This window comes from Notolepis coatsorum (genome assembly GCF_963971535.1).
Source record: "Notolepis coatsorum genome assembly, chromosome: 11".
Classification (NCBI taxonomy): Eukaryota; Metazoa; Chordata; class Actinopteri; order Aulopiformes; family Paralepididae; genus Notolepis; species Notolepis coatsorum.
In genome coordinates, this window is record NC_140175.1 from 104,518,474 (window position 1) to 104,539,737 (window position 21,264).

At 45.8% G+C, this 21,264-nt stretch overlaps 1 protein-coding gene across 1 annotated transcript in view; it reads left to right on the top strand.

Annotated features, from left to right (window-relative positions):
• The first annotated feature begins 2,004 nt into the window (after positions 1 to 2,004).
• smarcad1b (SNF2 related chromatin remodeling ATPase with DExD box 1b) overlaps positions 2,005 to 21,264 on the top strand; it is a 120,232-nt gene continuing 100,972 nt past the window's right edge. The window contains exons 1-4 of the mRNA XM_084325267.1: positions 2,005 to 2,323; positions 3,617 to 3,750; positions 11,437 to 11,515; positions 12,083 to 12,172. Of these exons, the coding sequence (XP_084181393.1) occupies positions 3,677 to 3,750; positions 11,437 to 11,515; positions 12,083 to 12,172 (243 nt within the window). The 5' untranslated portion in view covers positions 2,005 to 2,323; positions 3,617 to 3,676. The remainder of the gene's footprint in view (positions 2,324 to 3,616; positions 3,751 to 11,436; positions 11,516 to 12,082; positions 12,173 to 21,264) is intronic.

A 21,264-nucleotide genomic window follows, 5' to 3' on the forward strand; every position in this document is an offset into this window, starting at 1 on the left:
CAAAAAGGTGTTCCACATAATAACAAAAAGCAGGTGTCGAGAGTGTGTGTGTGTGTGTGTGTTTGTGTGTGTGTGTATGTGTGTGTGCGTGCGTGCGTGCGTGCGTGTGTGTGTGTGTATGTATGTGTGCACACGTGTGTTTGCATGGATATGCTCAATTTAGACTTGTATGCAGGACAAATTGTAAGTTAACTCAAAACTCAATAACCCAAAACTATACCAAACTACCAACCCTGAAGCAACGGGACCTTTCAGTCAGCTTCATCCATGGCCTTCATGATCTCTCTCAGCTAAATTACCGTAGCACATGCATGTTTGAACAGAAGAAAATGCTGATTGAAAAGAAAACTATTTTCCAATGACCATTAAGACGGCAGTCATATCATAATTACCATATGACTAGACAGTGCGTTCATGCCTAATTAGGTAAAACATCACATCATACAGTACATTCACAATTATATATCTCTCTTGTAAATGATTGGTGGATTTGCAAGTTTTGTCAGATCAGTGATGTAGTGCAGTGTGTGTGTGTGTGTGTGTGTGTGTGTGTGTGTGTGTGTGTGTGTGTGTGTGTGTGTGTGTGTGTGTGTGTGTGTGTGTGTGTGTGTGTGTGTGTGTGTGTAGCTCCCTAGGCTTCAGGAGAAAGCCGAATGGAAAGCTGGACAGTCGCTCTCCTGGCTTTGGTGTGTGGTCAGACTGGCCGGACCTTAATGACATGTGTTGCTGGGCTGATGTTACCCGGAGTGGTGGGGTCTAACTCTGAGGCAGTGGCTGTCTCAGAGAATATTATATCTGACCCCAGTATCTCAGTCAGAGCATCTATGTCTGTGTGTGGAATGGATCACCAACTTCCACTGACTAATGCCCGAGGTCGCCTCCTGTGGGCACAACAGCAAAGACAGCGGGAACAATGGACTGAGTTGAGACTGCAGGGGAAGATTGCGTCTCTCACTCTGTGTTCAAAAATGTTGCCATAGATGAGTGCATTGTTATCTTTACTCTGAAAGCGAGATTACAGGTCTTACCATCTAAACTGAATCTCTCCATCCGGTTTCCAGGCAGTCATGCTCCTCACTGTTCATCATGACAATAACCAAATAGCTGAAACCATGTCCCACATCTTAAATGGTTGCCATGTATACAGGGGCCTCTATACATATAGGCATGACAGAATAGTAGATTTGATAGCGAAAGAATAAATATCTCTCTTAGTTTTAGGTCCTCCATCACGCTGTTTAAGCATTCTACTGTGAAGCCAAGCATGTTCAACCTGTGCAATGATGATTCCATGTTCTCTAGTATTACAGCTAACACCCCTGATGTATTTGTGGTAAATGAACACCTTAGGGAGGTGTCCATTCTTGAGGTTGGCTGTACTAGTTTTGACTACAGCTTAGAAGAAGCCTTCCTAACCAAAATGCTGAAATACCAACAGCTACAGCAGACCATCTCACAGCTAGGCTACAGATGTAAACTCCTAGTTTTTATCTTTGGCAGCCTAGCTAGGGCATGTGCACAAGTTGGTTGTGAGGGGCCTACAAATAGCCTGTCTCCCCAAAAGGAAGGCCAAGCAGTTAGCCAGGTACTGCTCAGTATCAGAATAGATAGAATAGAATAGAAATACTTTTATTATCCCGTGGGAAATTTGACATGAAAAGCCGCTCAATTTGGAGGAGGCGCTGTTACCTTTTCCCATGATTCTGCCGTCCATGCACCTTGTACCTGACTGTTCTTTCATAATTTTCTGACTGCACTCGCATTGTTTATGTCCTTTGTATGAGGCCTCCTTGTACTTCTGTTCATGTGTGGACATAAATAAACATTTCAAGTGTGTGTGCGTGTTGGCTGTAACCGACTTCATTCATTCCAACAAACCTCCCCTTTAAAATACACTCAGGATCGCAATGCGCACTGGCCTCTGATTGGTCCGTGCCCCGGCGACGTCGCACACATTCCCCACTTGAAGCAGGAAGTGTTCTCTCGGCGCTGGTTTTGGGGGTTTTGGTCGCTGGTGCTAAAGCTAAGCTAACGATGAGTTTACATACAACTCTGTTTGGATTGATTTGACCACGAAGCTGCTGCGTCGAGACTTTAATCAACAGAGAGAGACCAGACCAGCATATTACAGACTTAGTTAGAACAGAGAGACTAGTAACAACAAGGGTGTAGTTACAGTTAGAGGAGATAGTGGTCCTATTGACATAGTGTATTGTGTGTGTTACTGTTTAGTGTGTGCGTGTAGTTCGAGTTAGAAACCGACACACAGACTAACAGAGAGACCAACACACACTGACTAACGTGTCAGAACATGGAGCTAACGGTTCGTTAAATAACGTTACATTTCCAGTAACTTCTTCTTCTGCTGCAGATGTAAACAAACGTCGTTAGGATTGGGCTGACGTCATTAAGCTATAAAATAGGACAATGTTACGCATAGATATGATAGTGTTAGGCTAACAGTAAGCTATGAGCTAGGCTAATGTTCAGTTATAAACTAGGATAGTGTGTTAGGCTATGACTCGAGCTAGGATAATGTGAGGCTAACATTAAGAGCTAGGCTAACGTTAAGCTATGAGCTAGGCTAATGTTAAGCTATGAGCTAGGCTAATGTTAGGCAAATGTTCAGTATGAGCTAGGCTAATGTTAAGCTATGAGCTAGGCTAATGTTAGGCAAATGTTCAGTATGAGCTAGGCTAATGTTAAGCTATGAGCTAGGCTAATGTTAGGCAAATGTTCAGCTATGAGCTAGGCTAATGTTAAGCTAACATTAAGCTATGAGCTAGGCTGAATGAATGAATGACTTTATTTGACAATATAAAAATAACGTGACAGAAATCACAGACAGGAGGTACTGCCAAGGATGTACAGTACACAAGAAAGCTCAGCTTATTTCCATTGTGGTCCTTGTAGGGGGGGGGGGTAGGGGAATGAGATGCTTAGACATGCATCATACAGACATGACATCACAACACATCACATATACCATTTATATACATAACATACGAATAAACATGCAAGTGTGCCCTTTTGCTGAGTGTCTAGGTTAATGTTAGGCTAACAATGTTTAAGCTGTAGCCCTATTTTCAGACATTTAAAAAAAAGATTACCCAGGGACGGTGCACATTAATCAACATCTTCAGTTTCCACATCAATGTAAATGTGTCAGAATTAGCTAATGAGCTAGTTTCCATCTGTAGTCCCTGTCTAACATGCATGTCTTTATGGTGTGGGAGGAAACCAGAGTACCCAGAGGAAACCCACGCGAACACACAGGGAGAACATGCAAACTCCACACAGAGAGTCTTAAGTTAGGATAATGTTAAGCAGCTGTTATACAGAGTTATACAGTACCAAGTTATATCAGGTTATACAAAGTTAAACTAGGTTATACCAAGTTATACGAAGTTAATATATAATGAGAACTGTCTGTCCTGTCCTTGTATGGCTATCCATCCATCCATTATCTTGTATCATAATGCACAATGCAAGCATTTTACTGTAATGTACATGTACTTTATACGTGACAAATAAAAGCAAACTTAATGTATATTGTGTTATATAATGGATCAGAACCACAGCTGTTGTAGTGAATTCAGCTGTTCTGCTGTTTCAGATCCAGTAGATCAGCCCCCAGATCATACCAGAACAGACCAGGCTCAGAGAGACCAGAGCCATGGACACAGTGGTGATTATGGTCTCAGACGCTGAGTCTGATCCAGAGCTAACAGGCCCTGTTGTTTCCGTCAGGTAAGTCAACTGACATTACCTAATCTACCCAGTGTACCCACAATGCAAAGCATCTAAAATCCTATTTTGTTGTTAGTAAGCATTACCTGGCCAAGACAGCACATCATTACAAAGTTACTAAATGATAAAAGAGAGCATGTTAAAAACAGACAAGGGAGAACAGATGCATCATACAAAGTTCAGCTTACGCCAGCTTTTGCCAGAGCTTTCAACTCTCAATTCCCCTTTTTAAATGTGAAAAATCCTAAAGGTTACCTTCTACCGGTTCAACCATTATACCGCCCAACCCTAATGACACTCCTGCCTTCATTAGTTGTTTAGTCCAGAGTGTTTACCTCCGATGAGTCGAACTCCGGTTCACACCACCAAACAACCGCACCCTGGTCCACCTGTTTGAGGTGGTCTCACCCTGGTCCTGAAACAACATAACGCAGACCTCTGCTGCTGTCCTAGGTCCTGAAACAACATAACACAGACCTCTGCTGCTGTCCTAGGTCCTGAAACAACATAACACAGACCTCTGCTGCTGTCCTAGGTCCTGAAACAACATAACGCAGACCTCTACTGCTGTCCTAGGTCCTGAAACAACATAACACAGACCTCTGCTGCTGTCCTAGGTCCTGAAACAACATAACACAGACCTCTGCTGCTGTCCTAGGTCCTGAAACAACATAACACAGACCTCTGCTGCTGTCCTAGGTCCTGAAACAACATAGTACAGACCTCTGCTGCTGTCCTAGGTCCTGAAACAACATAGTACAGACCTCTGCTGCTGTCCTAGGTCCTGAAACAACATAGTACAGACCTCTGCTGCTGTCCTAGGTCCTGAAATAACAGCACAGACCTCTGCTGTTTGTTTTCTCTGGATTTTAAAATAGACTTACTGTAAAGACAGTACAGATTATAAAATGGATCTATCTATATGCATCAAACCACACACTTAAAAAAGTGGTACTAAAACATAATGCATCACAATGTTAGTCTCATCACAGGCTCGGCAGCCCTCGGCATAATTTACAGCTAGCTTAAGAGGACAAACACACTTTTGCGTAACATATAGGTGTAACCTATATGCAAATGAAACGACTTGCACTTAAATATCTATAGGTTTACTTGTAAATTAAGTCAATGCACTGATCTTTCATTGAAACAATGGGCATCATTCACCAATACTCTCTTATTATTTTTCTTATATTTTTCTTATATTCTTTCTTACCTATACTTATATTCTTTCTTAAATAAGAAAAGCCACCGCCACATTCATCAAGCCGTTCTTAAAGTCCAAATTCGTTCTTACCCAGGTGTGTTGAATGATGAATCCCACCTGTTCTTAAATTGAAATGCGCGTTCGCGCTTTAATTATTTGCATTTTTTTTAATTTTTTTTTATCACCTGGGTAAGAGTTTCTTATCTGAGTAAGAGCAAAAATAAGAAAACATTGCTGAATCCCAGGTAAGAACAAAATAAGAAGAAATGCTAGTTAAGAACTAAATCTGTTCTTATATCGCTTCGTGAATGAGGCCCATTATCCATATCCAATATCCAAAACTCTCATTATCCAGCTCTAGTCCACATGCTGTTCCCATGGCTGTAGACAACTTTACCAGGTCAGTCTGAAACATTCTGAGATGTTCTGCCTCTTTTATTTATGAACATTGGTTTAGATCTCCTTAAACTTAAACAAAAGCTTTTCTTTACTATAATTGACTGACATTGGGCCTCATTCACGAAGCGATATAAGAACAGATTTCCTCTTATTTTGTTCTTAATTAGCATTTATTCTTATTTTTGCTTTTCTCTTAGGCAAGACCAAATTCTAAGAGTGGTCAAAAGCACTATTACCCTGATAAGAAACTCTTACCCAGATGAGAAAAAGAAAGCCTACCATTGGTCAATTGCCCCCAAATACGACTTAAAAAACCCAGAACTTTTCAATAATAATTATTATTATTATAACTTATTGCGTGCGTTCTGCTTCTGAAATTGATTATATATTGCTGTTAGAACAGTTAGATGCTCTGGCAGCCCAGGCCGTACGCATAGAACGCATATTTAGAGATCGTCTAGAATCTAGATATATTTGCAGAGCCAGATGAGTGGCTGCTTAACTGTTTCAGATTGCCAAGACAAGAGCGGTCCTTTTAGATGTATGCAATACTCTGGACTGGAGCCTCAACTCAGACACAACACACGCCGGTCAAATCCTGTGCCTCCACACCTACAAGTTCTGAGCGCACTCTGGGTTTTATCCACAGGGACCTTTCAGAGAGATAGGTGACAGGTCAGGTATTTCCCAACCTACTGCGTGATTGGCTCTTGACAAGCGCGCAGTCGTTCAGTATTGACAAAGCCTTTGCTGGAACGATTCATTTTGCACGTATACAGTATGTGCGCACGTGTGTGTGTGTGTGCGACTGTGCGCTCGTGCGCTAAGGCTGCCTCACAATCTGTTTTTTTTATTAATTAATTAATTAATTAATATTTATTTATGGAGCATTTATTTATCCACTCTGGTTGGATGGTGTATTGTACTTGTGCTGTATAATAGCAATACATTTGAATCTAATCTTATTTTGAGATCAGTCGCAAATCGCTTCCTGTTGAAATGGATCAGCATGGTGCAGATTAGAGGATGACATCTTTTCGGGATTCCCGCGGTTTTATATTTAACTAAGGCAGGCATCAGGGCTGTACAGCGTGCTATGAAAAAATTGGTCTGTGCGATGAATGAATTGACTGCACTAGCACCCGTGCGATAGGCATTCGGTTCATATCGATACTCTTATTTTGAAAATCCTGTGGCAAGTCTAATTTCCTCCCAAGCGCAGCTCCAGCAGCCCAACAACAACAGCGTGCTATGTTATGTTAGAGTGCACATTTTGCGACCAGGAAATAAGTCCCTGCCTGTTTTTCCCCGCAACGCTTCTAATGCATCTTACATGCTTTGCATCCTCACCAAAACGAACTAGTTAGCTGCTACCGGTAACTAAACTAAGCTAACTCGGCTCAGAGGCAGATAAAACAGTGAGGAAAGGCAGGGGGCGGGGCCGCGGGGGAGCCTCAGCCTCTCTCTGTAAAATATAATACATAATAAATGTATACATGATCATGCAACATAAAAAAAAATAGGAACTGTTTGGGAGAGGGAGGTAGGGAGGGGTTTTAGGTTGTGTTGTGAGTTCCAAAAAATTAAACTTAGTTATTTCAAGTTTAACACTTTGATCGCCATGGTTAAATTCATAATTTACCATCCCTAGCCAGCTCTATTTGTCTATGGAGAATTCCCCTTCTTTGCAGGGCTATAACTTTTTTAATTGTATTGCTAAATTGACATTATTATGGCCCATTCAATGTCCTATATCTATTGTTCAGGGTGTAGCAACGTTATACTTTTTCATTCACATATTCATACTAAAATACGGTCTAAAGTATAAGTATGTTTTTATCGTTTTCTGCAGCTTTCTCCAGAACTTGATTTATAGCCCTAAATGCATTATATTGATGATCAAATACAGTTTGATAGCGATCGGTGCCAGATAAAAAAATTCAACTGCACGTAGTTCTAGAAGTTACTACGTATGATCTGATGTTGACCGGATGGGCGGGGGGTCGTTTATAATTCCGTGGGCAACGTTATATCATTCATCTAGTGTGGGTGATATGATCATTAGAGCAGTTAGTATAGAGGACATTAGAAAATAACGCTGAAACTCACCGTAGCTTCCTCGCGCCGTTGGCAGATGAGCGTGGAACAGAATTTTTTCTATTATGGGATGGAGAAATACCTGATCCATTTCCAGGTTGTATAATAGTATATACGTCCAAATCATGTTGTTTATCGAGTTATTGGCAACGGATCGCTATGTATTGTGTCGAGCTCGAGTCCCGGGACCTATAGCGAGTGATCGGACCGAATTGAAATGAGCACCAGCTTCTACATCCTGTTTCTCCCCTGGGCGATCCCTCGATCGGCCACCAGATGGCGCTCTTGAACCGTTAGAGAGTTGAGTGGAGCTCAGCAGTATATCTCAGGTCCCCGGGGGAGAAATATGATTTTGATCACAGATCTTTTGAAATATTGATATCAAAGACGTGTTACGGCGTCTTCGGCAGAATGAGCATGGCGGGGAAAGACGAGTTTCGGTGTCTCCGGCGATTAAAGTGTTAAAGCTCAATATATCAAAACGTGGCACTTTACAGTGAACAGGAGGTCTATTTACAAAACAATAGATTTAAATGTCTGGAAGAGCTAAATAATTTATTTTCAAATTATATTTTTGTTACCTTTTTTGAGTTGATCTAAATGTTACTGATTGTGTTAAATGGGCTTATAATATCGTCTCATATCGATTGCAGGCACCTGCATTGTATCGTGGCAGATTTTGTGATATCGGCAAATATCGTATCGTTGTCCAAAGAATCAATATCGTATCGTGATGAAACTGGTGATTCCAACCCCTAGTAGAGTCCATACATCCAACACCAAATCCCATAATTCCTTACACGTAACGTGTCTGGCTGTGTGACGTCAACTTGTCAGCATGAAAATGACAGCCAAACATGGCACTGCAACTAAATAACACAAATACAATAGGCACATTTGTGACTGTTACAAATATAACACGTTTTATACTTGTGCTACAAGATTGTGGCCGCCTGTGCTAAAACTATCAACCTCTGTAGCACCAGTGCTATGTGCAAAAAAAGTTAACGTACAGCCCTACAGACATGATGTGACCCATGTTGTACTGCATATTTTATACTGAGGAAGAAAAACAGAGCAGGATTGGTAAACGGGAGTGGGATGGGAGTGGAATTCTATAAAAGTTTGGCTCGGGATTGGGACGGGATTTGGATCAGTCCTCTGTGGGAGTGGGAGGGAGTGGGATATTTTTTTTCTAAACTTACCTGGGATGGGATGGGATTTATTTCTGTGGGTGTGGGAAGGAGCGGGAGTCAAAATCCACTCACATGTCAGCCTTAATGCAGATGCCCAACCTCTGCTGTTTTGCACACCGCCCTCGCCTTTTTGCACACGCCTCATTCGCCTTATAAGGAGCTGGCGGGGCGTGTCTGTATGCAAATGTATTGGATGAGAACGCGCATTTCAGTTTAAGAATGAGTGGGATTCATCATTCAGCACACCTGGGTAAGAACAGATTTGGACGTTAAGAAAGTATTGGTGAATGAGGCCCTGGCTCCTGGGCAATTCCAGCGTTATGGATGTTACATTCAGAGAGAACATTGGAAACTTAACTTAACATTGACAAGGCATCAATTTGAATTGGAAGTATAATTTACATATTTTAGTTACACTTATTGAGATAAAGATGAGCCTGCAGTAAGAAATGTTTTGACCTTTTGGATTTTGAGATAGGTGACAAAATACACAGCGTTATGGATGTTACGGAAAGCTTTTCTGATTCAGTGAACACATGATGAAAACTCTGTGAATATCTTTTTCAAAGAATAACATGTTTACTATCACTTTGTAGGGAAGGGTTTGAGGTACCCAAAAAGCACATTCAGGAAAACCTGGCATTTCCTCTCAAGGAATGAATCACAAAAAAGTGCCGTTATGGATGTTACATTCTTGCGTTATGGATGTTACACGTCTGAAATAGACAAAAAGCACTATAAAAAATAGGGCTTTACCCACATGTGTTTGACTTCGGTGGACCATTTTGAGGGTCAAACCAGTCTGGATTCATGTTGTAGTCTGAAAAAATGCCAGGAATTGCTGAGAGAATTGTTGAATATATATAGAACACAAATGTTCTAGAATGTTCGATTATGCATACTGTGACATCACAAATGTTCTAGAATGTTTGATTATGACATCATACATCATACTGTGACATCACAAATGTTCTAGAATGTTCTATTATGACATCATACTGTGACATCACAAATGTTCTAGAATGTTCTATTATGACATCATACTGTGACATCACAAAAATCACAAACAAAAAAAAATAAGGTCTTAAATAGTTTCAAAATATCAGTCACTTCTGAAAATAAATTACAAAACGTTTTTGGAAAATAGCTCTATTTGAAAAGTGTTTTCTATACAGAGAACAGCAATATTAATATTGGTTAAATCAGAAAATGAGTTTTGGAGCAATTCCATGAAAATGTCAACCTCACCATGAAAAGGAAAGTTATAAAAAATCACGTCCAATTCACTCTGCCTGGACTGGTTCAGAGAAATGGTATCTCCCTCTGTTATCCATGTGAGGATTGAGGTGTTCACGAATCTGATCAAAACTGACCCAGGACTTGTCCTCTTTGGTTGGAAGTGCAGTAAGCCTCCATAAGGGACATGGACATGTGGCATTTCTGAACCCTCTGCTTGACTCCTTCTCTTATGGTCACTGCATCCTTCATTCCTGGGGCCTGTCTTGAAATGTCGTCCCTGGAATAATACTCATTTACTTTCTGTTTGGTTTCATTTGTGGTTTCTGTGTTTTTTGGGGTGTTTTTTTTTTTTTATCCACTTTTTCTCCCATTTTTCTATATTTTCTCCCATCCCAATTTCGTATCATCCAATTCAACCCTCCCCTGTCACGAACGCTGTTTCTTGCCTCCCACAAGCCGGCTGCAATGTGGACTAAGTCATACATAGCACAAGTCCCCTCCGGTACTTGAGGTAACAGCAGTCGCATCTTTTCACCTGCGCAGCTCGATCTCTCAGTGGCGAGGAGTAACGCGTGGGAGGCTCACGCTGCCCCAGACACTTCCTGATTCTACTGCGCAGTCGCACCAACCGACCTGTAGGAGTCGCTGTCCACAACGCCCGATCCCCACCCATCAGTTTCCCACCCCCTAATACGGCCAATGTGTATTAGTATGAACGACCAGCTAAACTGAAAGCAATGTGGAGCGCTGGGCTCGAACAGGCAAGCCCAGCGTCTCCGTCATCCGTGGCGAGCGCCTTGCCCACTACGCCACGTAGCCGCCCCAACGTTTAGTTTGTTTATCGTGAAACATAAACAAACAATTTCACTTCTGATTTGGACCATTTGAAACAAACTGTCTTAACTGCTGAAAGCGATACCATGGTTCTTCTATCAGGAACCTATCCGTACCCAGTCTCATGTAGCTTCTAACCATCTCCACCATGGTTCTTCTGTCTAGAACCTGACCATACTGAGTCTACTGTAGCTTCTAACCCTCTCCACCATGGTTCTTCTATCAGGAACCTATCCGTACCCAGTCTCATGTAGCTTCTAACCATCTCCACCATGGTTCTTCTGTCTAGAACCTGACCATACTCAGTCTGATGTAGCTTCTAACCATCTCCACCATGGTTCTTCTATCATGAACCTATCCATACTGAGTCTACTGTAGCTTCTAACCATCTCCACCATGGTTCTTCTCAATCTGCTGTCACTTCTAACCATCTCCACCATGGTTCTTCTGTCTAGAACCTGACCATACTGAGTCTGATGTAGCTTCTAGCCATCTCCACCATGGTTCTTCTATCAGGAACCTAACCGCCTCCTGATGGTAGACATATGGTGTGGACCTGCTCTGTTTGTCCAGTTGAAGTGTCTTGCACCATTTGGCACCAGGGCATTGGATTAGGAGAATACATCGTTTGTGGTTGTGAGCTGAGTTAAGTTTATGTTGGGTTAGGTTAAGTTAAGTGGTTATCAGTGTGTCCGGTTTGTCTGTCCACTCCAGACCCAGGGAGAAAGAGACGACAGCGAGGGATGATGTCATCGTATTGTCAGAGGAGGAGGTGTATTGTACTACACTCAAGGTAGGTCTAATATAATATACCAGTAACATGTAAGGTACTACTAGGGCTGTCTTAAATACTTCAAAGCTTTGTTCGATGGGCATGGGATTCGAATGGGAAAATAAAATTCGAATATATTTAAAAATATATATATATATACTTAAATTTTTTGCTAAATCAACTCTGCCTCTCTCAAAATCTAGGTCAACTGGTCCTGCTCAGCATTTTATACCTGATGCCACAGAGCATGATAGGATGCTATTTGCTTAATTGTATCATGCAGTAACACCTGTATTGAAGCATTCTTCATTCATTCATGTTTCCTCTGTCTGGATATCACATTATGTGTTCACATATGCAAAATAATCCATTTGCTGTTCATTGCATTGAACTGCATGATAATCATTCAAAACTGGTCTGTCTGATATTGTGGTGGGTCTGTCTGATATTGTGGTGGGTCTGTCTGATATTGTGGTCTGTCTGATATTGTGGTGGTCTGTCTGATATTGTGGTGATCTGTCTGATATTGTGGTTGTGTGTCATATGGTGGTGAGATGGTAACTGTTTGTTTGTTGTTGTGTGTGTGAGTCTCCTACAGAAGTCGCCATTAAGCGGAGACTGTCCGAGCGGGTGGAGTCCCCCAGGATTAAGAGACCAGCTCTCGAGGTAGACTCTGCGGTGAGTTACCATGACAACCAGTGTGTTACCATCCCAGTAGGGTAATTCTGTACACTTCGTAGTGGGGATGTGAAAATGTCTTGACTAATGAACCGACTTTTGATGGGTTCGCTTTTTTCGACAGTAAAAGTTATCCGAAATGTTTTTTGTTGGTAATGGTCTCTTCAATATGTTCTAAAAATAAATGAGCCTTTTCAAATAAAACACCAACGGTACTATTTTCCAAACGGGAGAGTGTAGTGTTCTAATGTTGTAAAGTATTGAAATAACAAGGATGCAGTTTAGACTGAATTGAATAATGGATGTTGCTGCTCCACCTGTTACCACTAGGGGCTCCCCTTTAACTCTTTGACGGCCAAACACGCAGTATCTCGTGTTTCACCGCCAACGCTTGCAAAAACATAATATCTATCTCCATAGATAGAGGACTTGGCGGGGCAGGGGCGGCTAAGTGGCGCAGTGGGCAAGGCGCTCGCCACTAACGCAGGAGATGCTGGTGTGCCCTATCCAGAGGGGATGTTTTTTGGCCACAGCTGCGCCCATACAGATTGAGTTGGTGTTTTTTTTAGGATGTCTGTGTGGGACACACGCATACGCACAAGCACAGAGAGAAAAGGATAATGGCTTATAGCAGACTTAATGATTTTTGAATATTTCAGCTAATGAAGTTAAATGTTTATCATCAACTATCCAGGTCGTTTTTATAGTGTAACATTTTGCTACTTAAAATCATTGAACATAGAGGGAGGGAAAGAGAGAGAGAGAGACTGGCTCAGCCCCCCTCCCCCCTTTCCCTCACTATTGGAACTCGGCTGTTTTCTCTGTGCCTGTGAGCAGGGTTAGCTTATTTAGCGCTAGCAGCTAACGTTAAGTTAGGTTTTTACGGCGACGTAAGCATACAGGAATGGCGAGGATGCAAAGCATGTTAGGCTCATTGGACCCGTTGCAAACAAAAAAGCAGGGACTTATTTCGGGTCGCAAAATCTGACCAAATAGGTGCACTCTGGAGCCCTGCTGTAACGTCTTCACACTCTGGAGCCCTGCTGTAACGTCTTCACACTCTGGAGCCCTGCTGTAACGTCTTCACACTCTGGAGCCCTGCTGTAACGTCTTCACACTCTGGAGCCCTGCTGTAACGTCTTCACACTCTGGAGCCCTGCTGTAACGTCTTCACACTCTGGAGCAGGGCTGTACGTTAACTTTTTTTGCACATAGCACTGGTGCTACAGAGGTTGATCGTTTTGTAGCACAGGCCAAAATCTTGTAGCACAAGTGTAACTGAGGGGTACAATTCCCTGACTGTATTGATAAGTATGGTATCATTAAACCACTACCGCTTTATGTACTTTAATTACTGGCCATACAGTACACGATATATGAATATGATGAACACTTCCCACAATGAAATCGGTTCCAAACAAAGGTATAATCAAGTATTTAATGGAGCAAAAGGTACATAGGATACTTTACATTATTATTTGAATGCACTTGTAAGGCAAAGGAATATGCGTAGGCAAATCAATAATGAATGTCCATTCTCTGGTTACGCAGGAGGTAATTATACAACCTGAATCTTAGGGAATTATATCTATGGTACACTAGTAATATAGCGGGAGATACTGGAAGGGGTTCCCCCTGGTTGTAAGCCAGCAGGGGTAGAAGATCTGTCGGTAGTAGAACATCTGGTCAACGATGACTAGGGAGACTCCAGGTACAGGAGCCGGTGCAGTAGCCTCTTGATCCACAGACGAATACAGCTTGGTTCTCCGTAGACTGTAGCTCCACAGTGAAGAAAGCTAGTCGGCCTCAGGCTCTCTGAGGCGCCGACTCGACTGGACTCCTCGCGGGGTAAATCCAACACGTGCAGGCGTCGGCGATTATCCGCTCCATAAATCACAGGACCAAAGCAAATATATTCCAGCCGCAAAGGGCTATGTAGTCGTCGGGTAGATTAATCCAGTGTACATGTCCATACGGTTCTCGTCTAGGTCTCCTCGGGTGAAAGCGCCATGTGGTCAGCCCAGCCTGGATAAGAACTCTAGCTAATACGAGGAAGCGTTGGAGATGCTGGTCACTGTAGAACTTTAGCCGCACGATACACTATACACAAATAGACTATTATTGACTTAATAGAAATATGTCGCACTCAACGGTATAGCGCCAAACTCTGACAATTCAGTTATTAATTTGCACGCGGTCTCAATGCTCTATTCTGGGGCCAAACAGGCCATACTTCACCGCACGTTGTATCGTGGGTGAGGCTTCAACTTATTGGTAACTCATGAAGGGGCTAAGGGGCTTCTATATTCACCTGCGCCGTATTTATACGCACGGTGAACAAACTAGTTCCAATCTCATCTCTGTCGCGTATCCCTGGGCAAGGCCGGGCATGTCCAGACACGTCTTGACGGTGACTTTGAACCTGACTCCGGAGGCCGGTCCCTGGCGCCGGTGGACCGCTGTCCAATAGGAGAATGAACTATTATGGTCTGGGCTAAAGGGATATTCCGTGTATATGTACAAGGAATATACAGGGGATATCAAACGATATACAAATACTATGCAATATATATCAATAAATAAATATATATATTCGGTTTAATCTGATCCTTTGTAACAGCCGCCCCCTAATTAGTCCCACCTAATTAGCTAAACAGAGACAGATTAACCGCACTGTCCACTACTCAATGTCTGTTGTGAGGGGTCGGTCAGTTCACAAAGTCATGGGGTCATGGTCGTCATCGATGGTATCGGGGAGCCTTGGCAGTTCTATTAGCCTCGCCACGGGTCGGGTGTAGATCCGCCCTTGGACGAGCACTTCGGCTGCTCGGACCTTTCCGTCGGCACCGGTGATCACTTTGCTTACGCGGCCAGCCGGCCACATAGCTCGGGGTAGTGACTGGTCGATAATCATGACGACTGTTCCTTCTGTCAAATTGTCTCTCTCTTTCACCCATTTCTGGCGGGTCTGTAGAGACGGTAGGTAGTGGAGTAGGAAGCTGTTCCAAAACTTGTCAGCCAATACTTGACTGTACCTCCACATTCTTCGGCCGTTCGCTTCTTCAGGCCTGTACATTGTCTGTGGTAGCGCGGGGTCCAGCCGCCCCATCAAGAGTGTGTTGGGGGTGACTGGGTCGACATCTGCTACATCACTTGAGACGTAACCGAGGGGCTTTGAGTTCAATACTCCCTCGATCTCCGTGAGGACTGTCATTAAGACTTCTTCCGCCACGGTCTGGGCCCCAAGCACGGCGTACAGGGCTGTCTTTATTGAACGTACTTCTCGTTCCCAAGTTCCACCGAAGTGAGGTGCGTTCGGGGGATTAAACTGGAAGTCAATCTGGTATGGAGCGAGGTGGGTCTTAAGTTCTGGGCCCATAGCTTGGAAGCTCTCTCTCAGCTCTCTTTCTCCGCCTTTGAAGTTTGTCCCGTGATCAGACAACAATATAGACGGTTTACCTTTCCGCGATGTGAATCTTCGGAAGGCCATAAGGAATGAGTGTGCTCATGGTTGGAAGGAGTTCTATATGCATCGCTCGGGTGGTCATGCATTTGAATACAATACCCCACCGCTTCTCGGTTCCTCTTCCTTTCTTTATATACAGCGGGCCGAAACAGTCCATACCGGTGGAGTGAAAAGGCTTGTCGCCGAGTCGGAAGCGACAGGGAGGTAGGTCAGCCATCCGGGGTATACTGGGCTGCGCTCGCCACTTACGACAGTCTAGACAGGTTCGCTGGAAGCGCCGCACTGCTTCTCTCCCTTGCAGTATCCAATAACGACGTCTGATCTCCGCGAAGACTCTCTCTGCCCCGGCGTGATGCACATCCTCGTCGTATTTCTTTATGATCAGCTCTGTGACCTTGTGTCGGCTGTTTAAGACTATCGGGTACTTGACGTCATCCGGTAAGTCTGGAGCTCTCCGCAAACGACCACCCACTCTGATGAGACCATGGGCGTCGCTCTCGGGGGCTAGGTGGAGCAGTCTGCTGTCTGATGGGACGGGCTTTGCTCCCTGTAGACAGTCTAGCTCATCGGGGAACGAGTCTCTCTGGGCTCGTTGTAGTAGAAGAAGTTCTGCTTCTTCGTAGTCAGCTGCTGTAATGTCAGTAGTGAGCTGAACCTCTGGGTGGTGCCACAGGAATGTCTTTAGCTGCGCACTCTCTAGGGTGAGGCAATCGTCTATGTCCGGGTCTGTGGAGACGAGTGTGTTCAATCCACAGAACATAGATTTCTTGTTTTCGGCCTCCTCTTTACTCGCTTCCCGTGGGGTGGGTGTAGGCCACTCTTCTTCCGGGAGCTTGAGGAACTCTGGCCCGTCACTGTATAGGTTGTGACGGGTGAGGTCATCCAGGGACATTCCCCGGGTGATGACGTCAGCTGGGTTGTGTTTTGTGTCCACATACCTCCAGCTTGCTACTTCTGTTAAATCTTGAATCTCTGTGACTCTGACTCCCACGAAGACCTTGTATCTGCACGAATCAGACCGGATCCATGTGAGTACTGTCGTGGAGTCTGACCACAAGATTGTTCTTTGCACCGGAATGGTGAGTTCACGTTGGATTAACGTGGCGAGTTGCGCTCCTGCTAGGGCTGCGCAGAGCTCTAGACGCGGGATAGATTGTTGCTTTCGTGGGGCTATTCTTGAGCGGGCCAGGATGAAAGCAGTATGTATTTCTCCTCCCTCCTCTCGGGCACGCAAGTAGGCCACCGAACCGTAGGCTACTTCGGAGGCGTCGCTGAAGACGTGCAGGTCCATCTGGCACGTCTCCGGCCTCACTGTGGGTGGGAAGTAGCTGCGGCGTATGTTAACACCTGGGAGTGAGCTGAGTTCCGTCTCCCACTCTCTCCATGTGGATGCAAGGTGTTCGGGTATGGGGTCGTCCCAGCCCTGGTCCTTGTCCCATAACGCTCTTACAATCATCTTTGCCCTGGTGGTGTAAGGTAGAATACATCCCAACGGGTCATATTGTCTGGCGAGTGTTCTGTATACACTCCGTCTGGTGGTCGGTAGTGCAGTCGACCTTCCCTGCTCCTTGGTCAGGGGTGTGTGTTTATAATGGAGCGAGTCTGTTTTGAAGCGCCAGACTAGTCCTAATGTCATTTCTTGGGCTTCTCCTGGGATGGTCGCCATCCAGGTCTCGCTGCTTGCTGCCTTGTCCTCGGGGGAGAGGCTGCGCAATACTTGCGGGTCGCTGCTGGCCCACTGCCTGAGATCAAAGCCGCCTTTGATCAGGGAGGCGCGGAGCTTGAGTAGAAGGGCCTCGGCTTCTTCTGGCGTCGAGACGCTTTGCAGACAGTTGTCCACGTAGAAACTATTTCCTACACTTTTTCGGACCTCTTCATCAGCTGCTGGGTCCTCTGCGACGTGCTTTTGCAGTGCAAACGTAGCACAGCATGGGCTGCATGTGGTTCCGAAAGGGAGGACTTCCCATTGATAGATGGCTGGTTGCTCATCCCCGATCCTCTCTCTCCATAGGAACCGCAGCAGGGGCTTGTCCTCCTCCACTAGTCTCACCTGCAGGAACATCCCTTTGATGTCGCCGCTGATGGCCACCTTGTCCTGGCGGAAACGTAGTAACACGCCTAGTAGGGAGGGGCCGAGTGTTGGGCCGGGCAAGAGCTCTTTATTCAGATTTTGTGATCCGATCTGGTAGCTGCAGTTGAACACAATACGATCCTTGCCGTTGTGGTGGACTTTGTGGTGCGGCACGTACCATGATTCGGTCGTCTGATCGGCCTCTTTAATGTCAATTTTCTTTATGTGTCCCGCTGTGATTAGCTTGTTAATCTCAGCGCGGTACACAGTCTCTTGAGCGGGGTCTCTGGCTAGGCGCCGCTCTGTGTTCAATAGATACCGCTCCGTCGCTTCTTTTGGGGCGTGGAAGGTAGGCATACCCTCTCGCCTCAGGAGTGGAGTTGCGTATCTCATCACTCCGTTGACTTTGACTCTCTTTGTCCCTTGCTCGAGGAGTGCTATAGCGTAAATGTCCTCCTTGGAACGAATGTCTTTCTTTTCGTTCTTAAAGGGCATTGTCTCTAGTGTCCATAGCCTCTCGACATGCTGTAGGAGGGTGGTGTCTTCTTCTGTCACTCTGGAGTGGAGGCAGCTAGTGGCTGCTGTTCGGTTAAGAGACTTAGCGAGGGGGCCTTGTAATGTCCATCCTAGGCGGGTCTCGACTGCTGCAGGACAGCCTCTGGGCCCTGTGTGGACCCGGTCTATCGGGACTATGAGGTCTGCATGGTCGGAGCCTATCAGCAGGGTCGGGGTGGCACCGTCTATGAGCGGGATAGGTAGTTGACGCAGGTGCACATATTTATCCATCAGCTTGGCGATGGGGTAGGTGTACTGCGACAGGCCTATTTCTTGGCTGGTGAAAGCATTAGTAATCCTATACCGTCTCTCTGGCTGCCCGCTTGCTGCGATAGTGAAGGAGACATTCTCGCCCTTTATCGTCTTTAGATCTCTTATTGTCCGAATCGTCATCTGGTTTTCGCTCCCCCGCAGCCCCAGCTGGGCCGCAGCGGACGCGAGGAGAAGGGTCTTCTCTGACCCGTCGTCAAGGACGGCGTAAGTGTCCATGACCTTGTCTTGGTAACTCAGTGTTACGCGGACCACCTTTAAGAGCACTCGGGCGCCCCCGCTGCTGGCGGGGTCAATGTACATAACACTTGCCTTTGTGCTGCTTGAGGGTGCAGGCTTTCTTCTGTTACTGTCGTGTAGGACATCTAGGTGGGCTCCGTCACACCGACTACACCTCTTCTTTAAGCGGCAGTCGGCTGCCATGTGACTGCGCGCACATCGGTAACAGCGTCGGTTGGACTTTATCCATTGACCCACCTCGTCGGCGGTCATCTTCTTGAACGTGTCACATTGTGACAACCAGTGTTCTTTTTCGCAGTACGGGCACACCATCTTCCACTTCTCTTTCATCGAGGGGGTACTGTGGTTCTTGCTGCTCGGTACTGATTCTGATTGGTGCATGACGGTCACCAATCTTCGGCCATCGTTTGCTCTCCTAGGTCCCTCTCTGGAGCTTGGGGTGCTCCGCATGAACGTATCCAACCGTAGGCTGTTGACTTCTCTCGCCAGGAAGTCGTCTAGGTCTAGGAGGGATGGCTCGGGACCGTTAGGATCACGGTGGTCTCTTTGCCGCCTGAAGCGCTCTTGTCGGGCGGGCGGAAGCTTCTCTAAAATCCTCTCGACATTAGAGTTCGCGTACAGTTCGTGCATACCCTTTTCTCTTTGCGCCCCCAGCATCCCTACCAGGGATTGTACCTTGATAGACAGGTCATCTAGTGAGCGATTGTCTGTGGCTGGGGGTAGGCGGTCAATATGCCTTATCTCTTGTATTACGTAATCCCATATGCGTCCATATCTTTGGTCGAGTGCTGCTAGAGCCGCTGTGTATGGGGTAGTAGAGGTGGCATAGGCCAGCGCTATATTGTGCGCTCGGGGCACCTTGAGGTGCTTCAGTAGGATAGCATACTTGTACGGTTCGTCAGCTACATCGGACATCATTGTCTCTAAGCACATTCGTAGCTCCGTGTACTGTGCTCTGTTCTCGTGGGTGAAGTCCGGAAACGTCGGTGTGCCAATGTATGATGCCATGGATGGCTGGCACATCGGTGAGCGTTGGAAGAGAGGCCTCCTAGGCGAGTCTCCTCTTACGCCTCTTGGTGGGCTGGTACCTGCTGGGTACCATGGCCCGCGTATCCAGGTGCTATTCCTCGGAGCTGGTCGTGCGTCAAGCTCACCCGTGAATTGAGTCGGGGGTCTGTAGCGCAGAGCCGCGGGGGTAGAGCCTGGGCTGTACTGGACCTCCTGGTCCTGTGGAGTTCTGTGCTGCTGTCGGGCTTGACTCTCCTCCTCTCCCTCTTCTTTTTGCTCTGGCAGGTCCTCTAGATCCTGTAGTCGTCTATTTAGCCTCTCCGCGGTGTAGACCGTTTCTTCCTTGTAGCTGGTCCTCGCGTGGACCGGTCGGGGAAGGAGTTCGGAGGGGGGTATAGGCTCTCTCTGGTGGTCGGGCTCAGGGTCGCTTGATCGGGTAGGGGAGGGTGCCCTTGACCCGTGTCTTGACGAGGCCCTGGAACCCCGTGCGGAGGGAGGGGGTGTCGCCCTGGCGATCAGCTGCTCCATTATCTGCGCTTGTAATCGGTCGCGCTCGGCTTCGCGCTTGGTGAGAGCGATGTTGCGCTCTGCTTCTCTTTGGGCACCGGCAGCGGCGCGCTGGGCTTCGGCGGCGGCGCGCTCTGCTTCGGCGGCGGCGCGCTCTGCTTCGGCCCGGTCTCTTACCATATTCTCTTCCGTCTGAAGGCGTCTAATCTCTAGACGTATACTGTTACAAAGGATCAGATTAAACCGAATATATATATTTATTTATTGATATATATTGCATAGTATTTGTATATCGTTTGATATCCCCTGTATATTCCTTGTACATATACACGGAATATCCGTTTAGCCCAGACCATAATATTCCATTCTCCTATTGGACAGCGGTCCACCGGCGCCAGGGACCGGCCTCCGTAGCCAGGTTCAAAGTCACCGTCAAGATGTGTCTGGACATGCCCGGCCTTGCCCAGGGATACGCGACAGAGAATGAGATTGGAACTAGTTTGTTCACTGTGCGTATAAATACGGCGCAGGTGAATGTAGAAGCCCCTTAGCCCTTACCTCCGTACCCTTCGTCCTTAGTATGTTACCGATAAGTTGAAGCCTCACCCACGATACAACGTGCGGTGAAGTATGGCCTGTTTGGCCTCAGAATAGAGCATCGAGACCGCGTGCGAATTAATAACTGAATTGTCAGAGTTTGGCGCTATACCGTCGAGTGCGACATATTTCTATTGAGTCTTTAATAGTCTATTTGTGTATAGTGTATCGTGCGGTTAGAATTCTACAGTGACCAGCATCTCCAACGCTTTCTCGTATTAGCTAGAGTTCTTATCCAGGCTGGGCCGACCACATGGCGCTTTCACCCGAGGAGACCTAGACGAGAGCCGTATGGACATGTACACTGGATTAATCTACCCGACGACTACATAGCCCTTTGCGGCTGGAATATATTTGCTTTGGTCCTGTGATTTATGG